The 25,320-nt window shown below is 40.9% G+C and overlaps 1 protein-coding gene across 1 annotated transcript; it reads left to right on the forward strand.

The window, feature by feature from the left end:
• The first annotated feature begins 273 nt into the window (after positions 1–273).
• On the forward strand, positions 274–24,363 carry slc6a17 (solute carrier family 6 member 17). Its single transcript, XM_085259224.1, has 12 exons — positions 274–710; positions 4,475–4,881; positions 11,549–11,706; positions 13,483–13,609; positions 15,133–15,314; positions 16,100–16,210; positions 17,396–17,637; positions 17,731–17,923; positions 19,131–19,323; positions 19,401–19,560; positions 19,713–19,875; positions 20,035–24,363. Exons 2-12 carry the CDS (start codon positions 4,581–4,583, stop codon positions 20,395–20,397), a joined length of 2,193 nt encoding a protein of 730 aa, XP_085115350.1. The 5' UTR covers positions 274–710; positions 4,475–4,580; the 3' UTR covers positions 20,398–24,363.
• The last annotated feature ends 957 nt before the right edge of the window (positions 24,364–25,320 follow it).

Genomic DNA, 25,320 nt, shown 5'->3' on the forward strand with positions numbered 1-25,320 from the left:
GAGTGTGGGGAAAAATCTGGCCCAATGCATTAATAATAATAATAATAATAATAATAATAATAATAATAATAATAATAATAAGAAGAAGAAGAAGAAGAAGAAGAAGAAGAAGAAGAAGAAGAAGAAGAAGAAGAAGAAGAAGCAGAAGAAGAAGAAGACGAATGCAATTTGCACATTAGCATATTCAGTCAGTTCCTTTGATCCATCTGATTAAAGGCTACCTGTGTGACGCCCCTATTATCTTAACATCCTGGGACCACTGCAGATGTTCGGATCAACTGCTGACGTGCGCACGAGCGGATGAGTCAAACCTGCGTCAGACACCGTCGTGACTTACCATAGTAATTTCTCCATCCTATTGGGGGGTGATTTATTCCACAACACAGCCATAACCACGTGGAAACCAGAAGCGTGAGCGGGTGTGTTTTTCAGATCTAGAGAACATTACATAGAGAGACAAACGGTTGCAATAAATTGTTACCTGCTCAAGTTAATGTGATTATAGGAGCCCAAACTTGTGGCAGGCGCCGAGCTCCTGCGTCAGACTTTACGCACCATGCGCCCTATGTGACTGGAAGCTGTGATTTTGCATCTCTTTACGCGCAGAGATGGTGCATACGGAGACCGTGCCTGAATGAAGCTAGTTTATCGTACGTTGGATGTATGTTATCACAGTGAGTCGTTCTAACCGATTCTACACACAGCAAAAGGTAAGAAACGCAGTCCGGTAACAATTTTTGTGTTATTTATTAATGCATTCGTGGTGTCGCTCTGAGACGAGTAAATTGTTTTGTATTGTCGCGATGCACTTGCACAGTTGCAAAAACATCCTACTTGAAGTCATTTAACAGAGAAGAGCGACAGCTTTCAACACATCACCTGACAAATGGTGGCTTCGCCGCGCCATTCACGGTGTGCGTCGTTTATTAATCCCTTGCTTGACGCTGTCGCGCCATGTGTGTCCAAATTTGACTCAAATATAACAAATTCTGCGGGGAGGCGGATCATCTGCTGACTTACATCGGTGCCTTTTGCAATTCCGCATTTTTATTATAAGGTGGTTGGTTTGACCTTGACAAGGTATCAGAGGTTATACACACGTATAGAGTTACTTCTCGTGCTTATGACCACGGGCCTGTGTAAAACATGCCTGAAGGATGCTTGAACATGGCCACACAGGTGATGTTCTGATCCCACCTTCTGCCTCTTTGTTGTTCAGGAGCGAATCAGTTTCGTGGTCCCTGCATGGCATCGTGCCATCTAACCAAATGCAACAGTGACACCATCTTCTATCCAGAAATGAGTCAAATCTAAGATCTGCAAGTGAGACAGTTTGTGATTGCTGCCTGATTGACAGTGCAACAGATCCCACAACAAACTGTCACCTTCAGTATTCCCACTCTCTCCTTCCCACTGTTCTGTCACATTAGCTCTGTGTTATTTGCAGCCGTCCTTCAGGGCATATTATGTCTGTCCATTTGAGATGGTGAGAGGAGAGGCAGGCGACCACTGATGCTGCAGGGATGGGATTTCAATTTTGCAGGAAGAGCCATTGCTTAGCAACCACACTAGATAAAAGTGGAGCATATCTTTGTAGAGAACCTGCGCTGTTACATCATCAACACAAAACTGTCCGAGGAGAGTTGGGAATACAGTTCCAGGAAGAAGAAGCAGGAACAAGCATCTGCCTCTGAGGAGGCAGCCACACACACGAGCCACAGGGGTCTATTGCCATCACTCCTTTGGAAAGCAAACGCTTTAAAGTCTGCAGCACATTATCCTTTGCATGAATGTTCTGTTTTCTGTGCAAGCACAATCATTTTTCAAAGTATTCTGAAAGAAACAAAAACACTTCTTGTCACTTTGTTTCCCTCAGATGGTGATTGACAACTGAGTCATAATCTGTAACAGTGTCTTGCACTGTATGTGAAGTCCTGCTGTCTCTGTAATGCACCATCTGTGTCAGCACATACTGTGAAACCCAGAAAATTGCTGTGTACTGCTACAACAACATCGAAAACTTTCACCACACGCTATTAGTAGGTCACAGTGGCAATCCTATCTGCCATTTGTGTCTAACAGACCACCATCATCCCAACCCATAAGTAGAAATTAGGCCAGTTTGTTACTAACTATACCAATATTTCCATTCGTTTGGAAAATAGGGCAAAAACATCATGTGGACATTCTTGCAGGGCTCAGGGTTGCAAGTGCCAAAACTGCAGCTGAGTCAAAAAATAATTTTGTTTTGCAAACATGCACACTGTTGTTTCACACCTCATTCAGAGAGTGTGTGATGATGAGTCAGTATTGTGCAGTTGTAGACCGCTGTGGGAAAGGTCACCGCTGTTCTGGGATCTGTTTCGAGCACTCAGCTTCCGAGCTGCTGCGTGTCGTGACTGCAGTTGAGGAATTTGATGTGCGTGCTACTGGTTCAGACTTTGGATGGGCTTAAGAGTCTGGCCGGCTGGCAACTATTCTTTGAGAAGTCGCTGTGAGTACAGGACCGGCTCTGATTTCAGTCGAGTGCATCTGTTTTTTAAGATTAGAAGTTTTGTCTTCAGATCAAACACCTCTGGCTTCTATTCTCTGTTCTTGAACTGCCAGAGTGAAAAGTCAGATCAAACTCCTCCCACACAGCGAAACAACAGCAAAAGAGGGGGTAGGAGACAGGGCAGGTTGAGGGGGTCTGCCTTCAAGGTCTGTTTTCATTCATCCACTACTCCTTTAGCAGCTCTTTTGACATTTACAGCAAAGAGTAACTTTCTCACAGTGTTTTCACGTGATTTTCACACCAGTCTTTGAAGGTCAAGCATGTCAGTTTGAGCTTTCATGCTTGCAACCACAAATTTACATTTTAATTTAAAAAGAATTAGGTTGCTGGTGTTTACTGGGTTTCCTACTGTGTTTTATTGCAGGAGTAGATCACCGACACAAAGACCACCCCTCGTCATGTGCAGTGCAGCTATTTCACTCAACACATTTGGTATAGTTTAAGGCAGATCTTCACTTATTTTACTCCCTTTTTTTAATTTTCATGATTTTTAGTCATTTTTCCGATTGAATATCTGACTAAACTGCGGTCAATTTAGGAACGGAGGTGAAGGTAAACGAATTTTTGTGGGCAAGACCAGACTAACACCGGTACCATACCACTAATACTCAGATTCTTGAATCATCGGTGACTTATTATAACATACATACAAGCTGGTTTTTTTTGTTTGTTTTTTACTTTAGCCGCAGTTAATTACAAATGCAGCTGAGTTGCTTGAGCTGAGTTTTTCATTGTCAAAAAAGCTCGGGACATAATTACAGTAAAACAAGTGCTTGCCCTGTTACACCGTGTCTTTGTGGGGCTAACTGTGGAAAGATGACCCCACTAGATTTCAGACTAGTTCTGCTGCAAGCAAAGGTGTTGCAGGAATATGCAACAGTGGGCAAGTATTCCTGCTCTTGTTTGGTGGATGTGTCTGAAGTGTTAATGATCCTGTGCTGTGTTTCTATACTGCTTCTGCTTCCATAGAAAACCAAAACATGAAGTAAACAGGATGTTTAGTGCATAAATGTCCATCGTTGCATATGAGTGTAATGCTAAATTTGAGTTTTGTTATTAAATTACTTAATATTTATAATAATATGACAGCTGGGATAGGCTAGGACCCTTGTATGAATGGATGGATAGGCTAATATTAGCGCAATTCCAAGAGACTCACATCTTCTGGACAAAAAGTAACGGGCCACTGAAAAATTAACACAAGAAGTTATTACTGTGCTCGATCAGCATCAAAAATGTTAAAATAACATGTAGACAAGATTTTGAAGTTGTGCAATAAGAAGAAAAGTATACAGACACTAATAACTGATGAAATCTGCTCAGAGGCCTTAGTTTTACTGCTTTTTCTTGAAACCAGTAGTCACACAGACAGGCTTTATGCTGCTGGTCATCCTATTCACATGACCCAACTTTAGTAAAATGGGCCCTGCTGTGAAATGGATTGTGTTTCAATCTTTGTACCTCATTCACCACAATGAATTGGATTACTGAAATGCCTCATGGCTCTGAAGTGCTGCTGTTTTTAGAAACGTTTTGAGTTCTGGAAACTAGTTGAAGCAACATGCTCTATATCATGTTCCATTAGTGTGGCTCCTGAATTGGGCTTGTGATGCTTTATAGGCCTGAAACTAGCTATTTTTTAACAGTAATTTTTCTTCTTTATATTCTTGAATTAATTGCATTTTTTAAAGAAAACCCTGGTGCCACTTTTAGCTTGATTCTGGCTGCAGTTCTGCACTGTATGATTTTCCTTCTGTAAAATCTTCATTGTGCAAAATTCACAAAAAACATTGCTTTAAAAAAAAAGAAGAAATAATGATGGATGAACAATTACCAGAAGGAGTTTTGTACATAAAATATCATTATATCAATCATAATGAACGGTTAGATTAAAACTTTGGGGTTTTTTTCTCTTTGCAGACCTACTAAACCACAAAGTTCATCCCCTGGAAACTTGCCAGCCTCCATCCATTCTCTCTCCTGGCTCTCATCTTCTTGCTTCTGTCAACGCCCCGGTCTCGCAGCCATGCCAAAGAATACCAAGGTGACTCAGCGGGAGCACAGCAATGAGCCGGTCACTGAGTCAGTGGCTGACCTGCTGTCTCTGGAGCACCCCATGGACTATAAGAGCAGTCAGATGAGTATGGGTCTAAGTCCTGGCTCTACTGCGCCAGTAAAGGCCCTGCTGCCTTCTCCTGACCCAGATGCAGAGGATGGCCGACCAGCATGGAACAACAAGTTGGAGTACATCCTGGCCCAGGTGGGCTTCTCTGTGGGTCTGGGGAACGTCTGGAGGTTTCCCTACTTGTGCCAGAAAAATGGTGGAGGTAAGTGGATGAATACATGAATTTGTAACTACAGGGTGGGCCATTTATATGGATACACCGTAATAACATGGGAATGGTTGGTGATATTAAAGTCCTGTTTGTGGCACATTAGTATATGTGAGGGGGCAAACTCCTCAAGATGGGTGGTGACCATGGTGGCCATTTAGAAGTCGGCCATCTTGGATACAACTTTTGTTTTTTCAATAGGAAGAGGGCCATGTGACACATCAAACTTATTGGTAATGTCACAAGAAAAACAATGGTGTGCTTGGTTTCAATGTAACTTTATTCTTTCATGAGTTATTTACAAGTTTCTGACCACTTATAAAATGTGTTCAATGTGCTGCCCATTGTGTTGGATTGTCAATGCAACCCTCTTCTCCCATTCTTCACACACTGATAGCAACACCGCAGGAGAAATGCCAGCACAGGCATCCAGTATCCGTAGTTTCAGGTGCTGCACATCTCATATCTTCACACCATAGACAATTGCTTTCAGATGACCCCAAAGATAAAAGCCTAGGGGGGTCAGATCGGGAGACCCTGGGGACCATTCAACTGGCCCACGACGACCAATCCACTTTCCAGGAAACTGTTGAGCTAGGAATGCTCGGACCTGGCACCCATAATGTGGTGGTGCACCATCTTGTTGGAAAAACTGAGGGAACGTGCCAGCTTCAGTGCATAAAGAGGGAAACACATCATCATGTAGCAATTTCAAATATCCAGTGGCCTTGAGGTTTCCATTGATGAAGAATGGACCCACTATCGTTGTACCCCATATACCACACCATGGGGTATATGCCGGACACCGGTGGCTCCAGTGTCCGGCAGCCTCGCCTCTGTCGGTGCGCCCCAGGGTGGCTGTGGCTACAATGTAGCTTGCCATCACCAGTGTGTGAATGTGTGTGTGAATGGGTGGATGACTGGATATGTAAAGCGCTTTGGGGTCCTTAGGGACTAGTAAAAGCGCTATATAAATACAGGCCATTTACCATTTTTACCATTTACACCAAACCATCACTTTTGTTGTTCCAACAGTCTTGGAGGGATCCATCCAATGTGGGTTAGTGTCAGACCAATAGCGGTGGTTTTGTTTGTTAACTTCACCATTCACATAAAAGTTTGCCTCATCACTGAACAAAATCTTCTGCGTGAACTGAGGGTCCTGTTCCAATTCTTGTATTCTGCAAATTCTGTGCGCCGATCTGGGTCATCCTCGTTGAGATGCTGCAGGAGCTGGAGTTTGTAAGGGTGCCGTTTGTGAGTAGCTAATATCTGCCGAAGGGATGTTCGACTAATGCCACTCTCCAGTGACATGCGGCGAGTGCTACGCTGTGGGCTCTTGCCGAATGAAGCTAGGACAGCCACTGATGTTTCTTCATTAGTGACAGTTTTCATGCGTCCACATTTTGGCAAATCCAACACTGAACCAGTTTCACGAAACTTAGCAAGCAGTTTGCTAACTGTAGCATGGGAGATGGGTGGTCTCGTAGGGTGTCTTGCATTGAAATCTGCTGCAATGACCCGGTTACTGCGTTCACCAGATATCAACACGATTTCGATCCGCTCCTCACGTGTTAACCTCTTCGACATGTCAATGGCTGTGAACAAAGAGAAACTTGTAAATAACTCATGAAAGAATAAAGTTACGTTGAAACCATGCACACCATTGTTTTTCTTGTGACATTACCAATATGTTTGATGTGTCACATGGCCCTCTTCCTATTGAAAAAACAAAAGTTGTATCCAAGATGGCCGACTTCTAAATGGCCACCATGGTCACCACCCATCTTGAGGAGTTTGCCCCCTCACATATACTAATGTGCCACAAACAGGACTTTAATATCACCAACCATTCCCATTTTATTACGGTGTATCCATATAAATGGCCCACCCTGTAGTTTGCTGTCTCATAGAACTGGAATAAGTGGCCAGATGGGAGCAGTTAACAGCACTCACTGTTTTTATATTTTGTCCTTTCCTTAAGCATGGTATTTGTTTCCTCTCCACAGTCCTGCCTGGAAACTATTTGCTCAAATATGAGTTGAGTAACAATGTTCACATTTAGTGATTGCCATAAAAGTTAATTTCCATCACATCACAGTCAGAAAAATGTGAGTGATTTCAGCTAATTTAAGTCCCACCTAGTTAGGTAAGTTTATTTATTCAAGAAGTCTCATTAAGGTTAAGCTCTCTATTACAAGAGAGCTAAGAATAAATTACATGTACACAAGATCACAGTAATAAATCCCGTCACTCAAAACAGTCTCCACATTCAGATGCACGAACACAACAATCAAAACTCTCGTAAATATTGTTGAAGCTTTGAAGTCCCTATAGATATGTCTCTATCTTTCAGGTGTGTTGTAGCTTAATCCTGCGTACTCAGCACTAGAAAAAAGTGTGGGTAGGTGGATGAATATGTGTGCATGAATTTGGTTTGGCTGTCTGATAGAAGCAGAAAAACCTGAACATTTTTTGTGACCAAAGTTGGAGTAAATAATATTTGCTGGGTTTGGGTTTCACTTCCTATAAACAGGCCACCCATGGTGAACATGTATCCTTCAGGGTGCTGAGTAATGTTAACAGGAGGTGCCAAGCCAAGGCAGTTAAAGTGATTTTTTTTATTAGTTCTGTAAAATATTTCATTAAATAAGTGGCCAGATGGGAGTAGTTAACTTAACAGCACTCACTGATTTTCTTTAACCTTTAAGCATTTGTTTGCTCTCCTCACTCCTGTCCGTAACCCTGTGTGTGCCTGGAAACTATTTGCTCAAATATGCTCACTTTTGATGATTGACATAAATAATAATTCTACATTATTTGCTGTCATAAATCCCTCATTTCCATCACATCACAGAACGAAATATGTGAGTAATTTAAACTAATTTATCTCCTGTTTTTTCACTTAATTGGTTGCGTTTGTTCATTCAATAAATATCATTGAGTCTAAGATAAAGAGCGATGAGAAAAATTACACAAGATCGCAACAATAAAATTCATCCACATAACCACAATAATTAAAACTGTTATAAATGTTATTAATGCTTTAATGTGTCTCTGAGTAGCGAGTGTCTCTAACTTCAAGGTTTGCTGCAGCTCAGGCCTGCAATAAGGTACAAGAAATAGTACAAGTACAAGAATTCAGTCCAGAGCAGAAGGTGTCAGAGTCATTTGCTGTGGTTGCCTTGTTTTGGTATAACTGCCTAGTTAGAAATTACCATTGCTGAGCAAGATATTCAGCATAAAGTGATGTAGGTCAAGCCACAGCTCTTCAGCAGATTTTAAGATTTTAATGCTGAGTGACAACTTAGCACATGGATGGATGGATATATATATATATATATATATGTATATATATATATATATATATATATATATATATATATATATATATATATATATATATATATATATATATATATATATATATATATATATATATATATATATATATTTACATATATATTTACATAATCATTATTGAATTCAATTGAATTCACTGTTATTTCTATAGCAGTGATTCACAACAGTCACCGTATGACACTTTATGTTGTAGGGTTAAGACCCTAAAAAGCCAAAATGTAAAAGAAAACTAGTGGTTGGATGTGGTGGTGGTGCATATGCACACAGAGAGTGAAAAGGTGAAGAAGACATGCTCAGTGCATCCTGGGCAGCCTAAGCCTATCACAGCATAACTAGGGGAAGGTTCAGGGTCACCTGATACAGTCAAAACTATAAACTTTATCAAAAAGGAAAGTAAGCTTAAAAGTAGAGAGGGTGTCTGTCTCTTGAATCCAAACTGGGAGATGAGGGGCCTGAAAGTCAAATGCTCTGTTTCCCATTCTTCTTTTAGAAACTCGAGGAAAAACCTACAGTGTAAAAACAAGGTGCTCTATTAGGATAATTATGGTATTGTGAGGTCTTTAATATATGATGATTCCTGATTATTCAAAAGTTTGTATGTGAGGAGATGGATTTTAAAAGACTGTCTGGATTGGGAGAAATACACTCACTCTCTCTGGTCCCAGTTACTACTCTTGCTGCAGTGTTCTGGATCAACAGAAGACTTTTCAGAGAGCTTTTAGAGCAAGAATTGTAATAGTCCAGCCTAAAAAGTATTGACTAAATGAAGGATAGACGTTTATTGGTCAGGACGTGCTTGTAATGTCGAGCTGAGCTGGACAGTAAAAATATTGATGCACAGAGTAAATAGTGTGCCTAATATTGAGCTTCGAGGGACACCATGTAAGTCATCTGGGGAAGTGATTAAAAACAATTAGCAGCAAGAGTTTGAACACACAGACGAATGTGATTTTAATGAGCCGTTTGCTGTGACGATTGAAGCACAGTGTTGCTTTTCATCTCGTGAACAGCAGCAGTTGTAACAGTTATTGTGTAAAGCTTTGCTGCTCTGACTGATGCATCTTATTATCTTATTATAGGTTAGCTTCCAGGACTTGGGACAGACAAGACAGCAGCAGTGTTTGCTGTTGCATCTGACACACACACAGACGACATTAACCCAGTTCCTCTGCTGTAGTCAGAGGGACAGTCTCTTCAGTGTTTCTCAGATTTAGCCAATCCGTGCTGTCAGCAGCTACAAGACGAGGTCGTCTCCTCACCGAGACGAGGGAGCTCCGAGAGGTCTGGCATAATGTTGCGAGATCCTCCACTTTTGGCTTTGTTTGCTTTTGTAGCAGATTTCTCAGCCTTGTCTCTCAGGTAGCGTGATTTACTGGTATTATGATGAGATGAGATGGTGGCGATGACTGAAATGGAGGAAGTCGAAGAGTAAATATTAATTTCCTTGGCTTTCAGGCATCGTGAGTGCTTTGTGTGGGAGGTGTGTGTAGAGAGGGTATTTGAAACGTGTGATAACAAAGCGAAATCTGAGTGTGCGTGCATTTGCTCATATTAATCAGAGTGTGTGCATATTTGTGCACATTAATAAGTGTCCCCGCTGACGCTTGACTTGGTGGGAGGTGCTGCATTGTCTTGTCTGGGCTTGTTCCCATGATAATGACAAGCTGTCTCTAATTCTTTTCCTTTATCAAGTTTTCCATCACTTTCTTAATATTTTGAGTCAAGCCTTTCATGACAAACACACATTTTAGGCTTACGCATTTCACCTAGAACTAAATAATATTCATAATTAATTTGTGTTGTTGAGCTCATGCCTCATGGTGAAACCTACTATTCGCAATATGCTTGAGTTTGTCTTTACAGAAAAAAATAATAAAACAACTCAAGTTTTAAATAATCTTTTGAATGTAGTCATACTTGGATTCATTTCAACACAATTTAACTGTTTTCTCTTATAATCAAATGCAGGATAAACTCATGTCATCACCGCAGTGTTCAGCAAATATCACTCAGTTCTTTAAATTTGCAAATAGGGACTACCATTTGCCAACACACTTAAATATATACGAGACACAGGAAAATACATTTGTAACAAATTTAAAAAAGGTTCAGTAAAGCATAAGTTTTACTGCTAGAGTATTAAAACTTATGCTTTAGTGTACCTTGGCACTGATTCTCAGAGTCTCTTGAACTCTACAGGAGGCGTGAAACACTTCCGAAAGACATTTCCTCCTTTGGCGTTGTGATGATGTGGAGCAAAGTGCTGGCTGGCAAGTCGGTTTAAAGTCTCCCACAGGTGGTCAGACAAAACCAGCACGAATGAATGTTAAGTGTTTAACTGTGTGGAAGCATTTACATTCATTGTGTTTGTGGATGTTTATATTTAGCTTTTACTTCAAACAGTTTCTCTTTTTAAATTAAGAAAGAAATCGATACCATATTATCTGCACCAAGAACCTGCTCATGAAGACCCATATCCCTAAATATGGGGTTTCTAGTGTGTTCTTCATATATAGTGGTTTGATATCTTGTCAAAAGCATATAAATAGTGTGGACTATCACTGTTTTGGCTCAGGTGAAATGTATGTAAGGAAAAACAAAAACTAAAGCAGTCATCTCGGCTGTTTTTTTTTTTTTTATCTCGCCACATTTTCCTTGTTCCGTGTGTCTGCTGCCCGACGTAGACATCAAAAAGAGCTCAGCACATTAGCCACTTCTCCACACCACTGTGTAACACGACACTGTGTAACACGACACTGTGTTCTTGTCTTTGTTCTCTTTGTCTGCTGCTACCTCTAATAGCCACTTCCGATGTTATCAGAAATTTTATTTGAGTCAAACGTCACCGGCGTTTGTTTTTAGTCTGAAAACAGGCTGCTCTCTCTAGCTTTCCATCGCTGACCCATCCTCTACGGCATTGAATGGTTTTGTCACCATGGTGCCCCTTCATTTCTTGACGTAAGCATGACTGGACGTGACTTGTTTTCTGTGAGTGCCTGCTGCTCTCCCCGCATCGCTCCCCCTTTGTGAAAATGGAAATGGAGATATCAGACAGAATGAATGGAAGTTAAAAATGAGGAGTGAGAGGAAGAAAAAGAAATTGTGAGGGGCATTGAAGACGAAAAGAATAGATTCCAAAAATAGGATCCAAGAAAAGAAGAGAGAAAAATTTAACAACATCCCCTCTGCTGCTTTGAGCTTTTGTCCTTCGCTGTGCATAGATTTAAAAAAGCACACAAAAGAATCTGTGATGTTGCAGCCAATTATCCTCCCCCTGCTCTTTCTCTGTCTCTCTCAGGTGCATACCTGGTGCCATACTTGATTCTTCTCATCCTCATTGGCATCCCACTGTTCTTCCTTGAGCTGGCGGTGGGTCAGAGGATCAGGCGTGGCAGCATTGGTGTGTGGAACTACGTCTACCCAAGGCTGGGCGGCATCGGGGTTTCCAGCCTGATGGTAAGTGGGTTATGTCGCTTAACATGACCTCCGATTCACACTCAGTTTACATGTGATAAGTAATGACTTCACTGATGCCTGTCACTTTTAACTTGCAACCATGTTAGTGGCTCTGTGAGGACATATTGACGTCAACAACACCTCCCTAGAAATGTTACTGCATGTAGGGTTGACGCAGGGCACAAATATTGTGATTGGTGTGTTGGCAATTCCTTCTGTGCATTTACCCTTTCACTGCAGTTTTTGAATTTATCAGTGAGAGACTAACAACCAAAGCCTCATTACAAAGATTAATAATCATAGTAGCAAAATAAAGACTCACAAATGTCAGCACATCCCTGGAGAAAGGTTGCTGAAACAGAATGGATGTGTGCAAAAACATTCCAGCGTTTTATTTGTTTCATGTCTGGCACTGCAAATAAAACATGACCACAGACTAATTAACATATAATGCACAGGGGCAATGACGTCGGCCACTGAAATCGGTTACGCTGTAGGCTTTACAAAGATACCCCGCAGAAGTCAAAATCGGGACTTAGTGGTGACCCATCCAGTAATTATGTGGACATTTCAGGTCAAACCACAAATGTCTCTGTCACGGTGGCAATAAAAGAAAAATCAGAGGGGCCATTCTGGTGAGTTCATGAATGCCTGTATGAAATTTCATGAATTATTCATTTTTATTAAATTCACAAGGTCATGATTTTCTCAGTTTTTCTGCCATGAAAGATTTACTCTTGTATCCAGCATGAAGTCCACTCTATTAAAATAAATAAATATAAATAGATAATACTTGTGCTTCTCTCTCTAAATTAACCCAGTTAAATAAACATTTCGCTGCCTAACCACTGGACCAATGCAAATTTATTTATGAGCAACTAAGATTTGACGTTTTACTGTTAGTGGAAAATTTGGTGACATATTTTTTCCACCTCGTAGTGAATCACCGGACTGTAAAACAATAAATAACAGATGATATTCCAATCTAATGGTCATTTTATGATATCTGAGTTGATCTTTTTTTTAAATTATTATTAATTTTACTCAATTATACATCCATAAAAAAACAATGATTAATAAAGGCAGTGAGCCTTATTTATGGCTGCTTTATTTAAATGCAATTGAGTATTGTGCTGCTTTTGCATCGTGATTGAAACAGCCTGTGAAGACATACAAATGCGTTTAAGACCAAGATCCACTTTACACAACTGTGTTAAAGAATGATTTTCATCACTTTAAATGCTCATTGTTCTCTAAGACTACAGACATGCTGTGCCGGACTCCCTCTGCCTGCTCATATTACTTCCTTTTGTTGCATTAAAGAGAGCAACATGCAAAGATCAGCGCCGATCGCTGTCACAAACTATTCCCATCAGCAGCAGCAGAAGTAGTGACCCATCAGTGATACCAGCTTAAAATATAGCCAGTCAGCAAATGAGTCTGTCGGCCTTTCTGTTTGACTCTCTTCCTGATAGTGATTTCATCCATCCAGTGCAAAGGCGGAGATGGAAAGACCTGGCCCGGGGCAATGAGGCGTGTGGCAGCTCGGATATGGCAGAGGGAGATCAGGAGCTATAAATACCTCCTCATAGAGGACCCGAGCTTTAGCTGCTGAGAGCAAACAGCTCAATAATTGATATGCACTCTAATTTAAGCTGTGTGCTTTGCATCTATGCCATGACTCAAGAAAAAGAGTCATGGCATAAACAATCTGGATTTGTGTGATTTGTTTTTCACAATGTTAAGTGTTGCTGTTTTCCTCTTATTTTTCTTCAGGTTTGCGGTTTTGTGGGCCTCTATTATAACGTGATTATTGGCTGGAGTATCTTCTACTTCTTCCAGTCTTTTCAGTATCCACTGCCTTGGGCTGAATGCCCCATCCACAGAAATGGAACTCAAGCCGGTGAGTGAACAGTACAGTCCACTAAATCACTAAACAGCTGCAAACGGTTGAACATAAACGCAGAGCAGAAAACACATGTCCACATGAATGCTATTTTGTTTTATGCCCCATGACACCGAGTACAGAAAAATAAATAAATACTACAGTTTCCAACGAGGTAATTTCATATTCAGTAATTATGGCAGGAGATGCAGACGCGGCACTTAGCAGGATGCCTTTGCATTGAAGCAGCTTTCTGCTGTGGCTCTGTGGTCAAGCAGGAGTGTTTCGGCAGACATCTAGCAAATAAGTGTTTGCGCTGTCTCTATTGCTGGGCCGGCCCTGCGCTTCATGCTACATGGCAGCTCTGTTGCGGCACTTGTCAGACCGCATGACCCGTCTGAGGGTCAGTAGCTCTAATGGCTGGCAGCTGGTAGTCTTTGGGGCACACGCAGGTTCTGGCAGAAGAAAAGGCATCAACTTTCATTAGCATGAGAGGGCAGGATCCTGACTCTGCTCATGGTTGTAAAATCAGTGGGCATGTAGTGATGTTAACTATTTCCAAAGGTGGAAAGCATTGTAATTAAGCAGGTTTACATAATTAAATGTGATTTAACTTATTTCTACTTTATTTTCCATTTTACTGCAACAGAGTATCAACATAGCTATATTTGTATGTTTTTTTTAAATATTCTGTAAAAAAGGAAAATTATAAACATATAGTGATGATTTTCACTGTCAAATAATCTCCTGATTATTATTTTCTAAATGACCCATTTTGTTCTCAAAGTGTGAAGAAAGAAATTTTAATAGGATTTCATAGTTTTGAACAGCTGGAACCTGTAAATGTTTTCTGTTCTTTAAGCAGTTGCTAATTAATTTATGCCAGCTGACTAATCATTACCTTACAGGGTTTTTTTTCACTTCTGTTCCTAATTAACAGGCCATTTTAAAGCACTTTTTGCATGTACTTGAGAACGTGAGATGTGTGTGTGTGTGTGGGGGGGGGGGGGGGGGGGGGGGTTTGGGGGTGGGGGGATGAAACAAAGGTCAGCTGGCCAGGAATCAAACTGCAGACACCACAGTTATGTGGCGTGTGCACATAAACCATTAGGCTATCGGCATCTTCAATCTATTTTTTTTGAGTTGTTTTCATTCATTAAAAGAGTTTTACAATGAAATAAAACCAAAAACTTGAAATATTTGGCTGTAAATTATGAAGAAATCACTTATTTTGTAAAATTCATGCAAAAGCCAACTGCATTTTCTCCTCAAGGAAGTAAGGAATTACATTCAAAGTAATTATAAAAATCATGAAAATACTTCTTATGTAAATGCATTATTTATAGATTAAGACTAACAATAATTTTCATACTGTGCTATTTTTTGTAGCTGCTGCTACTAAATTTCCATTTCTGGCCTTTTACAAATGATTTTATTTAAGATAAAACATCTGTCAGGTTTTCTATTTTAAAAGTACACTGGATGCATTTAATTATCGGTGTGCTTTTCCCTCCCCGTCTTCCCGTTTGTTGCTGTTACAGTTGTGGAGCCAGAATGTGAGAAGAGCTCAGCCACCACTTACTTCTGGTACCGCCAGGCTCTTAACATCACCAGTAGCATCGACGACACTGGAGGTCTGAATTGGAAAATGACCCTGTCCCTGCTGGTGGCCTGGATCATGGTCTGCCTGGCTGTCATTAAGGGCATCCAGTCCTCTGGAAAGGTACAGGGTTCCACTGAGTTAACAAAACAAGGCTTAAACCTGCTAACTATTGAAATTAGGATTCTGAATTCATTCATACACAACACAGACCCAGAATAAAAACCAAAAATAATTTGAAAAAAACAACAACTTGAAATTTCTATTTTTATTCAGTGATTCATCCTCGTCAGAGAATGTTTGGGGTTGTTTTTTAGGCGAAGGTACGATGCTAAGCCTCTTGTCGGCACTTGTCTATTTTGGGATCTCATCCACATTATGGAAGAAAGGAACATGCAACATTAATAAACTTAAACTGAACCAAACAGAAAGTGTTTCAGGATGCAGATGGAAAATTCTTAGTTTGGCAACAACTGCAACAACATCCTGTAATCTTGATCCAGCGAATGAGTCATACGCAACAGCAGCATCCAGCCCAGCGTCTCAGTAGGAAAAAGCACAACAAAGAGCCGATCGCCAAGTTCTGACACACTATTTTAAACCCTAAACTTGATGATCTAATTATCATAGCCAGTTCTGTAGCGATTCCCTGAAATGCTGCAGGGAGAAATATTTTACTTCACGAATTCATCTTCATGTTTCAGTCCACAGATTCAGTGCCAAGCAAACACAAAACACTGTGTGTGTGTGTGTGTGTGTGTGTGTGTGTGTGTGTGTGTGTGTGTGTGTGTGTGTGTGTGTGTGTGTGTGTGTGTGTGTGTGTCTTTGCACATCTTCCTCTATGTGTAAGACCTCTTAATGCATATCCATGGAAACACAGTGTTAATATACTTGACTTTCTCTCTTAGGTGATGTACTTCAGCTCTCTTTTCCCGTATGTGGTGCTGTTCTGTTTTCTGGTGCGAGGTTTGATGCTGAAGGGAGCAGTGGATGGCATCGCTCACATGTTCACCCCTAAGGTGAGGGACAGTCAGAGTTCATTTGACCACAGAAAAAAAGGGAACATTTTCAGAATGTTTTTATGTTGGACTACAGACTAAAATCTGAAGCTTTCTCCTCTCACGCTGCTGACAAGTGACACTCTAAGTGACATTTGGTCCACCAGGCTGTTCAGCCATGTGTGGCTGATGGTTTTAGCATCACGTACTCAGATCCTCTCACAGGAAAATGTCACGAATGCCCATCACTTGTTCTGTGTTGGGTTGATGGCTCCCTCTAGTGGTGAAGGTTTATGACAGCAAAGTGCTTTGTAGTACAGGCAGTTTGGTGTTGATAAAATTATTCAAAAATAGCCAGAATAGGTAGTGGAAATGGAAAAGTGAAAAGTAAGATCAGCATCCTTACTTATTGTGGAAGAAAATGCATTTACATTATTATGTCCTTTGTATGATCACGTAATGTGCATTAATTTGGGGACTGATTAGCTCCAAAATGAATATTATAGTAGAGCTCAGATGAAGTTTAAGTTTTCCACTTACAGTGAACAGGACTAAATGGTAAATCAACTGGTTCTTATATGGCACTTTTCTACTAAAGCACTCAAAGAGCTGTATGCAGCATTCACCCATTCATACACGTACATTCACTGCTTTCTATCTGACATTCACACACGTTCATACTCCAATCAACAAATAAGTATCATTCCCAAGGACGCTTATTCGTTCACTGGAGGACATGCAGCAGGGATCAAACCACTAACCTTCAATTAGTAGATGACCTGCTTCTGATTTATAGCCGCCTCATACATAAGCACATCCACTTTTCTCAGATACGTACAACTGATTTAAGAAAACTCTCTGTAGAGGTTTCATATTTCCCTTAGTGTTCAAGTACAGTGTGGCTGCTGTGTTAACTTTTTGAGTGGCCAATTTAGACCTAAATCCACATAACATGGTCAAAAATCTGGGATAAAAAATTCCAAGCAGACTTCATATTCGTCATTACAGGGTAACCACATGCACCGGGAAAAGATAGTGTAGTCAGTTCATGTATTTAGCTTATGGTGCTGGATATGTTAATTTAAATCATCCAATGAAAACACGTGATATGTTAAATATATGAAATAATAATATTCTGGAGATTTTTAGAATAAATATGAAACATTATCTAAACTTTACAATCTTTTCCTCTTTTTGTCTCTCCAGCTGGAGAAGATGTTGGAACCACAGGTGTGGAGAGAAGCAGCTACGCAGGTCTTCTTTGCGCTCGGACTGGGCTTTGGCGGCGTCATCGCTTTCTCCAGTTACAACAAGCGAGACAATAACTGCCACTTTGATGCAGCACTGGTTTCCATCATCAACTTTCTTACCTCCATCCTGGCCACTTTGGTAGTGTTCGCTGTGCTGGGGTTCAAGGCCAATGTCATGAACGAGAAGTGTGTCGTCGAGTAAGTGCGTCGCACTGAAGCAAATGCAACCTCAGCAATCTCAGATAGAAAACTAACATGTTTTTCTTCTATACATCTCCAACCCATGTGCAGGAATGCAGAGAAGATCCTGGGCTACTTAAACACAGGTGTGCTGAGCAGAGAGCTCATCCCTCCTCACATCAACTTCTCCCACCTGTCTTCCCAGGACTACGCAGAAATGTACGCAGTTATAAAGACAGTGAAGGAGGAAAACTTTGCCCAGCTGGGCCTGGATCCCTGTATCCTGGAGGATGAACTGAACAAGGTCAGGGGGAATAAATCTTCGAGGCAGAGATGATCATCTGATTATATATCTGAATGAAATACACGAAGGATAGTTTCGAGATTAGAGAAAGGTGGCTGCAGGTAAAGGTAAATTATTATTAAGGAGACCAAATGATCCTTTTATGTTGTTAGCCAGAGACAAATTTGGGTTAGCGTTACCATTGAGAGTAAATGTACTTTATTATGTTATTATATAATGAGTATAAAGTAGCTGGGTTGTTATGAGCTGCTTAATAACCTTCAGGTTGTGATTTTATTTCATGATCAGTGACTGTTGTAATTAACTCTCTTTTTGGTGCCAAACCCATTTTACAAGCACTTTTAAAGTGACCATAACTCCGTTGCCATTTGTGCTAGAGACAAAATGCAGCAATATTCAATGTATCATCGTAGCTCAAAGCATTCACAAGGTACTGCTGTCTTCAAATGGTTCCCTAAATATGAGAATTGTTTTGTAATTTTACAGCCAAAAATGACAAAATGAGTCCAGGTAGTCTGTATGATACTTGGGTGATAAAGCGTACAGAATACAGCAGATTATTTAGTTTTGTTGGATCATTGTGGGTTTTCAGGTCTCTACGGGCATTTATTTGGTGTAAGTGGATACAAATTATTATTGCTATGCAGTTAGTTTAGGCTATGAGTTGCACTCTGGAGAGTACCCTGATGCCACTACATGGTTACCTGTGAATCACTGGATTTGAGCATGTTTAGCCTGATCCCCTGAGCTCAAACCAGTATGTTACCTTGCCTCCCCAGCTCCATCGGTTTAATTTAAACCCTCAAATTCATCTTGCTACTCCTTACTTTACAGATGATTTCCGCGCTAGCTTGAAAATGACCTTGTTAGACTGAGTCCAGAGGCTATAACTTTCTCAGAGAGACGATAACTCATCTCTGTGTTATGCTAATATGCTCATAACCTGCCTGGCCACCCCTGTGTAGTCTCTAATGTTGTTAAAGCTTTTCAGTGTGCCTCTTACTAGTTAAGATCACTGAGAGGCCCCTGGAAATATTTTCAAGAGCAATTGGCTTGCATAATTTGATTGTTGGTCTCTGTTATGTTGTAATTTTAAGCTTAATGCACTATCCCGCTCAAAGTGCATCTTTATGAACTCTTTATAAATCGCCTTCATGGCTACACTGCATAAATAATGTTAAGTGGGCGATATCTCTCCATCTTCTAGGCAGTTCAGGGCACCGGTCTGGCGTTCATCGCCTTCACAGAGGCCATGACTCACTTCCCTGCCAGTCCCTTTTGGTCCGTCATGTTCTTTTTCATGCTGATCAACTTGGGCCTGGGAAGCATGATCGGCACCATGACCGGCATCACCACACCCATACTGGATGCCTTCAAGATCCGCAAAGAGATTCTGTGTGGTAGGTGCTGATTCTGCTTATATTCTTCTTCTATCCTTTGATGATTCTAACTCAATATTTCCTCTTGCCTCCCTCAGTGGTTTGTTGTATCATAGCCTTCCTGTTGGGGTTACTGTTCGTGCTGCGTTCAGGGAATTACTTTGTGGCAATGTTTGATGACTACTCTGCTGGTTTGCCCCTCATTGTGGTGGTGATCCTGGAGAACATCTCTGTAGCCTGGATCTATGGAACTAAGAGGTAATTTGCAGATATGCAAAATTAAGACTAGGCCCTCATACTACAGCACAGTCATTCTTTCATTCACAAGAAAACATTCACCAAAAAACTCAATATTTTCCCCGTTTTACTCAGAGTATATTTGTTGAGACATCTTTTCTACCTTGTTACAGGTTTATGCAGGACCTGGAGGACATGCTTGGGTTCAGGCCATATTCCTTCTACTTCTACATGTGGAAGTTTGTGTCCCCTGCTGTCTTGGTGTTGCTCATCTGTGCCACTGTTATCGAGATGGCCATTAGTCCTGCAGGATACAATGCCTGGGTAGAAGCTGAGGTCAGTAATCAGAAGCACTGAAGTTGCTTGACTGAGAAACATTTGACCAAATCCTCCCTTCTTGCAATTCATCTAATTTTCTCTCCTCACCTCTTCTCATCTCTCCCTTCGTTTCATTTGATTTTGTCGGCCATCCTCATTGAATTCTTTTGGTTTCAGGGCTCGGACCGTTTCCAAAGTTATCCTCCTTGGGCTTTAGCCATGGCCTATGCCCTCATTGTCGTTGCCATGCTGCCTTTACCCATCGTCTTCATCGCCCGCCACTTCAGCCTAATCTCAGATGGCTCCAACAAGCTCTCCGTCTCCTACCGTAAAGGTATGATGAAGGACATCTCCAACCTGGAAGAGCAGGACGAACAGCGTTTCATCCTCAGCAAGAACCCCAGCGAGGCTCCCTCTCCCATGCCTGCCCACCGCGCTTACCTGGGCCCCGGTGGCACCCAAGAGATGACCAACACCAACTACGGCACCAGCACCAAGACGGGCTACCAAAACATCGGCTCGCCCGAGTCTGAGCTATGATCCACTGACGTAAAAAGTCCCGCCATTAAACCCCTGCCCTGCTTACAGAGAGGGAGGCAGTGGGAGTGAAAAAGGGAGAGAAAATTCACTTGCAGCATTCATCACACCTTAACCCCCAGAGCAAAATCCCTCTATTCCCCTCATTCTGCTCCATTACCCTTCACCTATGTTTCTCATCGTCTTGTGCCGCTAATTGCATGTCAGTCTCAGACATGATGAAGAGCTCATGAGAACGTGAGACCAAACAGATATGTCAACCATCTCCATCTGCCAGGAGATGGGGCGGAAAAAGAGCCAAATGAAATATAGAAGAGTCCAAAAGCTCTGGTTGAGGTTAAGGTTTTTTGTAATGCTAACATAATTTACATTGTAGTGAACTGTAATATGTGTTCATCAGCTCGTGCTTCTTTTAGTTCACCTGGAAAGGATTGTTATTTGTGGGGATAGGATGGAAGGAGATGGAAGAAAAGCACTCATCTTGTCCTGATCTGCATCACGGTATGAGAAGATTTCTTATCTAGAAAATGTGTCAATAAAAAAATAGTATCTAACAATTGATTCCAATAGCGTAAACAGTGTTACAAGCACATTATATCTTTAAGTTTATTGTGCCTATCACACATCAGCAATAATAACCAGTCACAATAGTGTCTTCATTCAAATGTGGATCTCCTTCTATCTTGTTTTTCCCCCACTGATGTAGAATACTGTACATATATGTCGTGCAATAGTTTGAGATGTCACCGTAAATTGTGCATATACACTGCAATAGTGCAAGTCAAGGGGCGGCGTTTTGCCTCTTCATGCCATGAACACAGAAGCACAGGCACCTGCTATCGTTAGAGCATCTCTGAGCCTTAACACAGAGCAGCACTTTCCTTTCAAAGGATCCTTCCCCTCAGCAAGCACTTCCCACTGTCTCTGTGCAGCTCCAGACCTAGATGGCAAAGACAAAGCTTTTCCATTTTAATCAATTGTTTTAATCATGCTGTTTTAATTAAAGCCTTAGAAGGGCAGCAGCGGCAATGCACGAGCAAGAACAAGCACGGCGACGTGTGTTTGATCAGAGGGCAGCTTCGTGCTTGTCTGTCTCATTGTCAGAAAAGCGAATGCAGAGGAGGAATTGGAAATGTGAGTTTCGTCTTCGTGTACACGTCCAGATGCGCATGTGTAATTGTGCATGCACAAATGTGTTGTCTGCCACTGAATGAGAGCTGCTGGTGACCCTGCCTGTTTAAAAATAGAGCTGCGTTGCCCAAGGGAAGCCGTGGCAACACACCATAGATACAGATCCTCTTGTGATGTGGAGGAGGAAGAGGAGAGCAGACACCTCGCTCTGTCTGCTCCACCTGCACGGCTGTTTGCTCGGTTAAACAGACGAGACATTTTACGGTTGATGCCCTTCAAGAATATGTTTCTTATGTTATACCTGTACATTGAATAACAGGTTCACTGCCATGCTGTGCTGTGGATTAATCATATGTCATCCCTGAGTGGATGGTATTTTATGTTCCAACTGAATTGTACATTCCTCGAATTGTGACCACTCCATAGAGATATAATTTCACAAGCACCGCAAACTACACCTCTATGTCTTTTTCTGTGATCTGAGGTGTGAAAGTGAAACCTTTTTTAAATTTATTTTATTGTGTAATCTCAAATCATAGCACATTTTTAGAATTATAATGTGGATATGTACTCTGATATAAGTGTTTGCAGTGAGTGGTAATACATGGTTTTCACCACTGGGTGACTCTGCTGGCCAGCAGAGGAGCCAATGACACTGTCCTGTGGCCCCTCCCTGAAACAACACCAGTACTTGAGACTGAACAGATGTAGTGTGAAGCACAGTCAGCCACATTGTTCGGTGCCTGAACAGATTCTGTGTTGTCTGTTTGCCTTAGGCTTTATGGGGTTTTTTCCCCCCTTGATTATTTTATTATTTTATTATGTAGAGTTTTCACCAATGTTCCATCATATTAATTTGCACTTTAATTAGGGGGAGACCCTGGAGTTGTTTGTTAAGCACACATGTAAAAAAGAAAAGAGCGCAAAGTAAATATAGGGGCCAAATAGTTTAAGATGACAAGGCTCAACAGAAATGCATGACAAGGCAAAAACATCTAGTCCGCTGTATCGTCTAAAAGACATTTATCTTTGAGTGCAAAATGATAGTATTTTAAATCTCATCATCTGGCATCTTGTCAGAAGTACTATGTAAAATTTTGCCCTGTCATCCCTTTGTGGTAGCCAGTAGCAGAGAGCTCTTATTACCCTGCATCCTATTTTGCTAAGCAATCCCTATGATACGATGGCCAGTACCCCCTACAGCATGGCTCTTGCTTTTAGTTGATGACCTACAATGGCTGTGATGCATTGCTTGGGACTGACTGGTATTAAGACAATACAGCTCAAATCTATTGCCCTGTCTCTCAAATGATGCTTCGTCTTTCATTCATAGAAACCTCTGTCCATGATGGAAATGAAAGAGTTTAATGAGTGAAAGTCTGCATTAAAGGAAACATGATATAGGGGATAAAAAAGATACAAGTTACAAAAGAGTAGTATTAACATCTGTAGATGCAACTTAACTTTGCAGCTGACAGGGCCTCCTGTAAAAACTGTGCATGAGAACTACATGTGATGGAAATGGCACTTAAGCTGAGGTAGACACTTAACCTGTATTTTAAAAAAAGCAGTTTTGGTTTGGATAAAGCACATTTTGGGTAAGCACAAAATAATTTTATGTCTAAATAAGCATCAAAATCATTGTGAATGAAAGGGGTGATGAAACTTAAACATCATGTCAGTAATATAGCTGTGATTGCTGCATCCTGCAAGACTCCACTAAAGCATAAAGCTGCACACTGAAATACATCCTCATAAAAAATTAAACTGCACCATAAGTCTACAAAAGCACCTGAAGCTACAAAGTGATATGCACAATACATAGATAACAATGTTGAACTAATGCTAATGCAGTGGGTCATATATGAAGAAAGCACAACAGCAGGCAGGCTTATATTTTTCTCTACAATTAGCAGCGATCGGCGCTACTGGCTGCAGAGTGGCCGTAATATGACAAAGCACAGCTGAGATTCCCTCTAACAATAAAAATCACTGAAACTCTGCAGCAAAGTGGGAAAATGTCTTCTCTGGTCCAAACCTAGCCTGGATACAGGTATCGATTTCTTACCGAAAACAAAGATTCCAACTCCAGGGTCTCTTTTGTCTACGTGTTAACGAGGTTAAGTCAGTTCAGTTACTAAGATGAACTTCCCAATAGCAACGTAAAAGTACATTTATTTAACCGTGCAGATAATCTTTATGTGACCAGCCATAGTTATATTTATAGTATTTAAGACAGTGTATTTACTCTGTACATATCGATGTACATTCTGATAAATTCACACTGATTATCTATAGTAAGAGTGACAGGGTGTATACTTGAGCTGTAAATAATAAATGTATATTTTGAGATATTTTTTGATTTTTTGTACTGTCAGTGGTGTTACTTTGGTGTCTGTTGGTTTCTGGTGTTTGTGTGTGGTCGTTCTCGAAACTTAGCCGAGTGACTGTGCATATGTGTATGTATATATCAGCGTGTGTATGTGAGTGTATGTGAGCGAGTGAGCGTGTTTAAAGTAAAGGTATATGTAGCTTTTTGGTGTTTAAATGTGTGTTTTTCGCCTCTCTCAGTGTTGTGTGCTGCTGACCTAATCCAGTAGATAAAATCCTGATGTTACAGTCAGCTGGGACCACTGATGTAAGCAATCTCTATTCTGTGTTTCTCACTGGAACTGCGGTGGCTTCCAGCACTAAACTGGCAAAACACAAATCAAGATGAAATGTCTGTCTACAAGAAAGAAGACAGAAACTTTCATTTGTTTGTTGAAAAGCATTCAGATCTGTACAAACATGATGGAGGGAACAGGAAATTAAAATAACCACTTTTATTAAACAGACCATGATGTGCGTCTCATTTGTTCTGTTGTTTATGCTGAAATGACTTAACACATTATGTTTATAATCTATAGATTCAATAACGGCAAAAGTTTTGTTCAGAATAAATTAGATTGTAGTGATGGGTGAAGGAAAAAACAATATTATAGACTTGTGAGGCTGCTATCTGTCGAAATGCACATCCTGTGTCATTGATCATCCCCACCACGCATTTAAAAGTTAATATCGCTCATATTTGACTTTGCTGTATGCATATCGAGGTAGATTTTTTTCCCATCCGTGTACAGTTACTGTGGCTTAAATGAGGACGTTAATGCCAAAATGTGTGAGAATGAGGAGGAATGACGCTTTTACCGTGCTTTTAGGGGATGCACTTGTTTACTTGGTAGTAATGCCACAATATTAAGCAGTTTTAGAAATAATTATCCTTTAGGAAAGATGAATAACTTACTAAAAATGTCAAAATCAAATGCATATGGCTTGTAGACTGTTCTTGTATCTGCCAACCCCATGATAAATAATCAGATTAGTTTTCTGTAACCTGTAATGTTTTATAGTTTATTGCCCTGGCTAACCTCCGAAAATTTAGAAGCTTTTCTCATGTGGCTTCATCTTCCTGCAACTAAACTCCTTGAAATGAACCCCAATCTGTGATTTCACACATACACGTGAAGAACGGTCTACCAGGCCAGGCTGTGCAAAGGAGTAATAAGCCAGCACTGACATAAGATTCTCCCTCTGCCATGATGAAGGCTGCTCCCACTTGTAAATCCATCATATGATAGACTTATAACAGCGTGTCAACAAGGACTTTTCACCTGCTGTGTCCTGCCGTCGCTTTACAGCTGCTCAAACAGATTCAGAGTTTATATAGCAGTGCAGTCAGATGGGACAGAGACACATCATCAAACCAGCAGGAGTCACACAGGTGTGAAAATATTCTTGCTCCTATTTCTAACA

This window comes from Mchenga conophoros, linkage group LG20 (genome assembly GCF_057382185.1).
Source record: "Mchenga conophoros isolate Kocher_MC1m ecotype Shallow Benthic linkage group LG20, M_conophoros_male_GT1.1, whole genome shotgun sequence".
NCBI classification, from domain to species: domain Eukaryota; kingdom Metazoa; phylum Chordata; class Actinopteri; order Cichliformes; family Cichlidae; genus Mchenga; species Mchenga conophoros.

Excerpts from the sequence above, each read along its gene's own strand:
- slc6a17 (XM_085259224.1), top strand. The coding sequence starts at position 4,581 with ATGCCAAAGAATACCAAGGTGACTCAGCGGGAGCACAGCAATGAGCCG. Across the intron at positions 13,610-15,132 it reads CAGAAATGGAACTCAAGCCG|TTGTGGAGCCAGAATGTGAG; the intron begins GTGAGTGAACAG and ends TTGCTGTTACAG. Across the intron at positions 19,561-19,712 it reads TGGATCTATGGAACTAAGAG|GTTTATGCAGGACCTGGAGG; the intron begins GTAATTTGCAGA and ends ACCTTGTTACAG.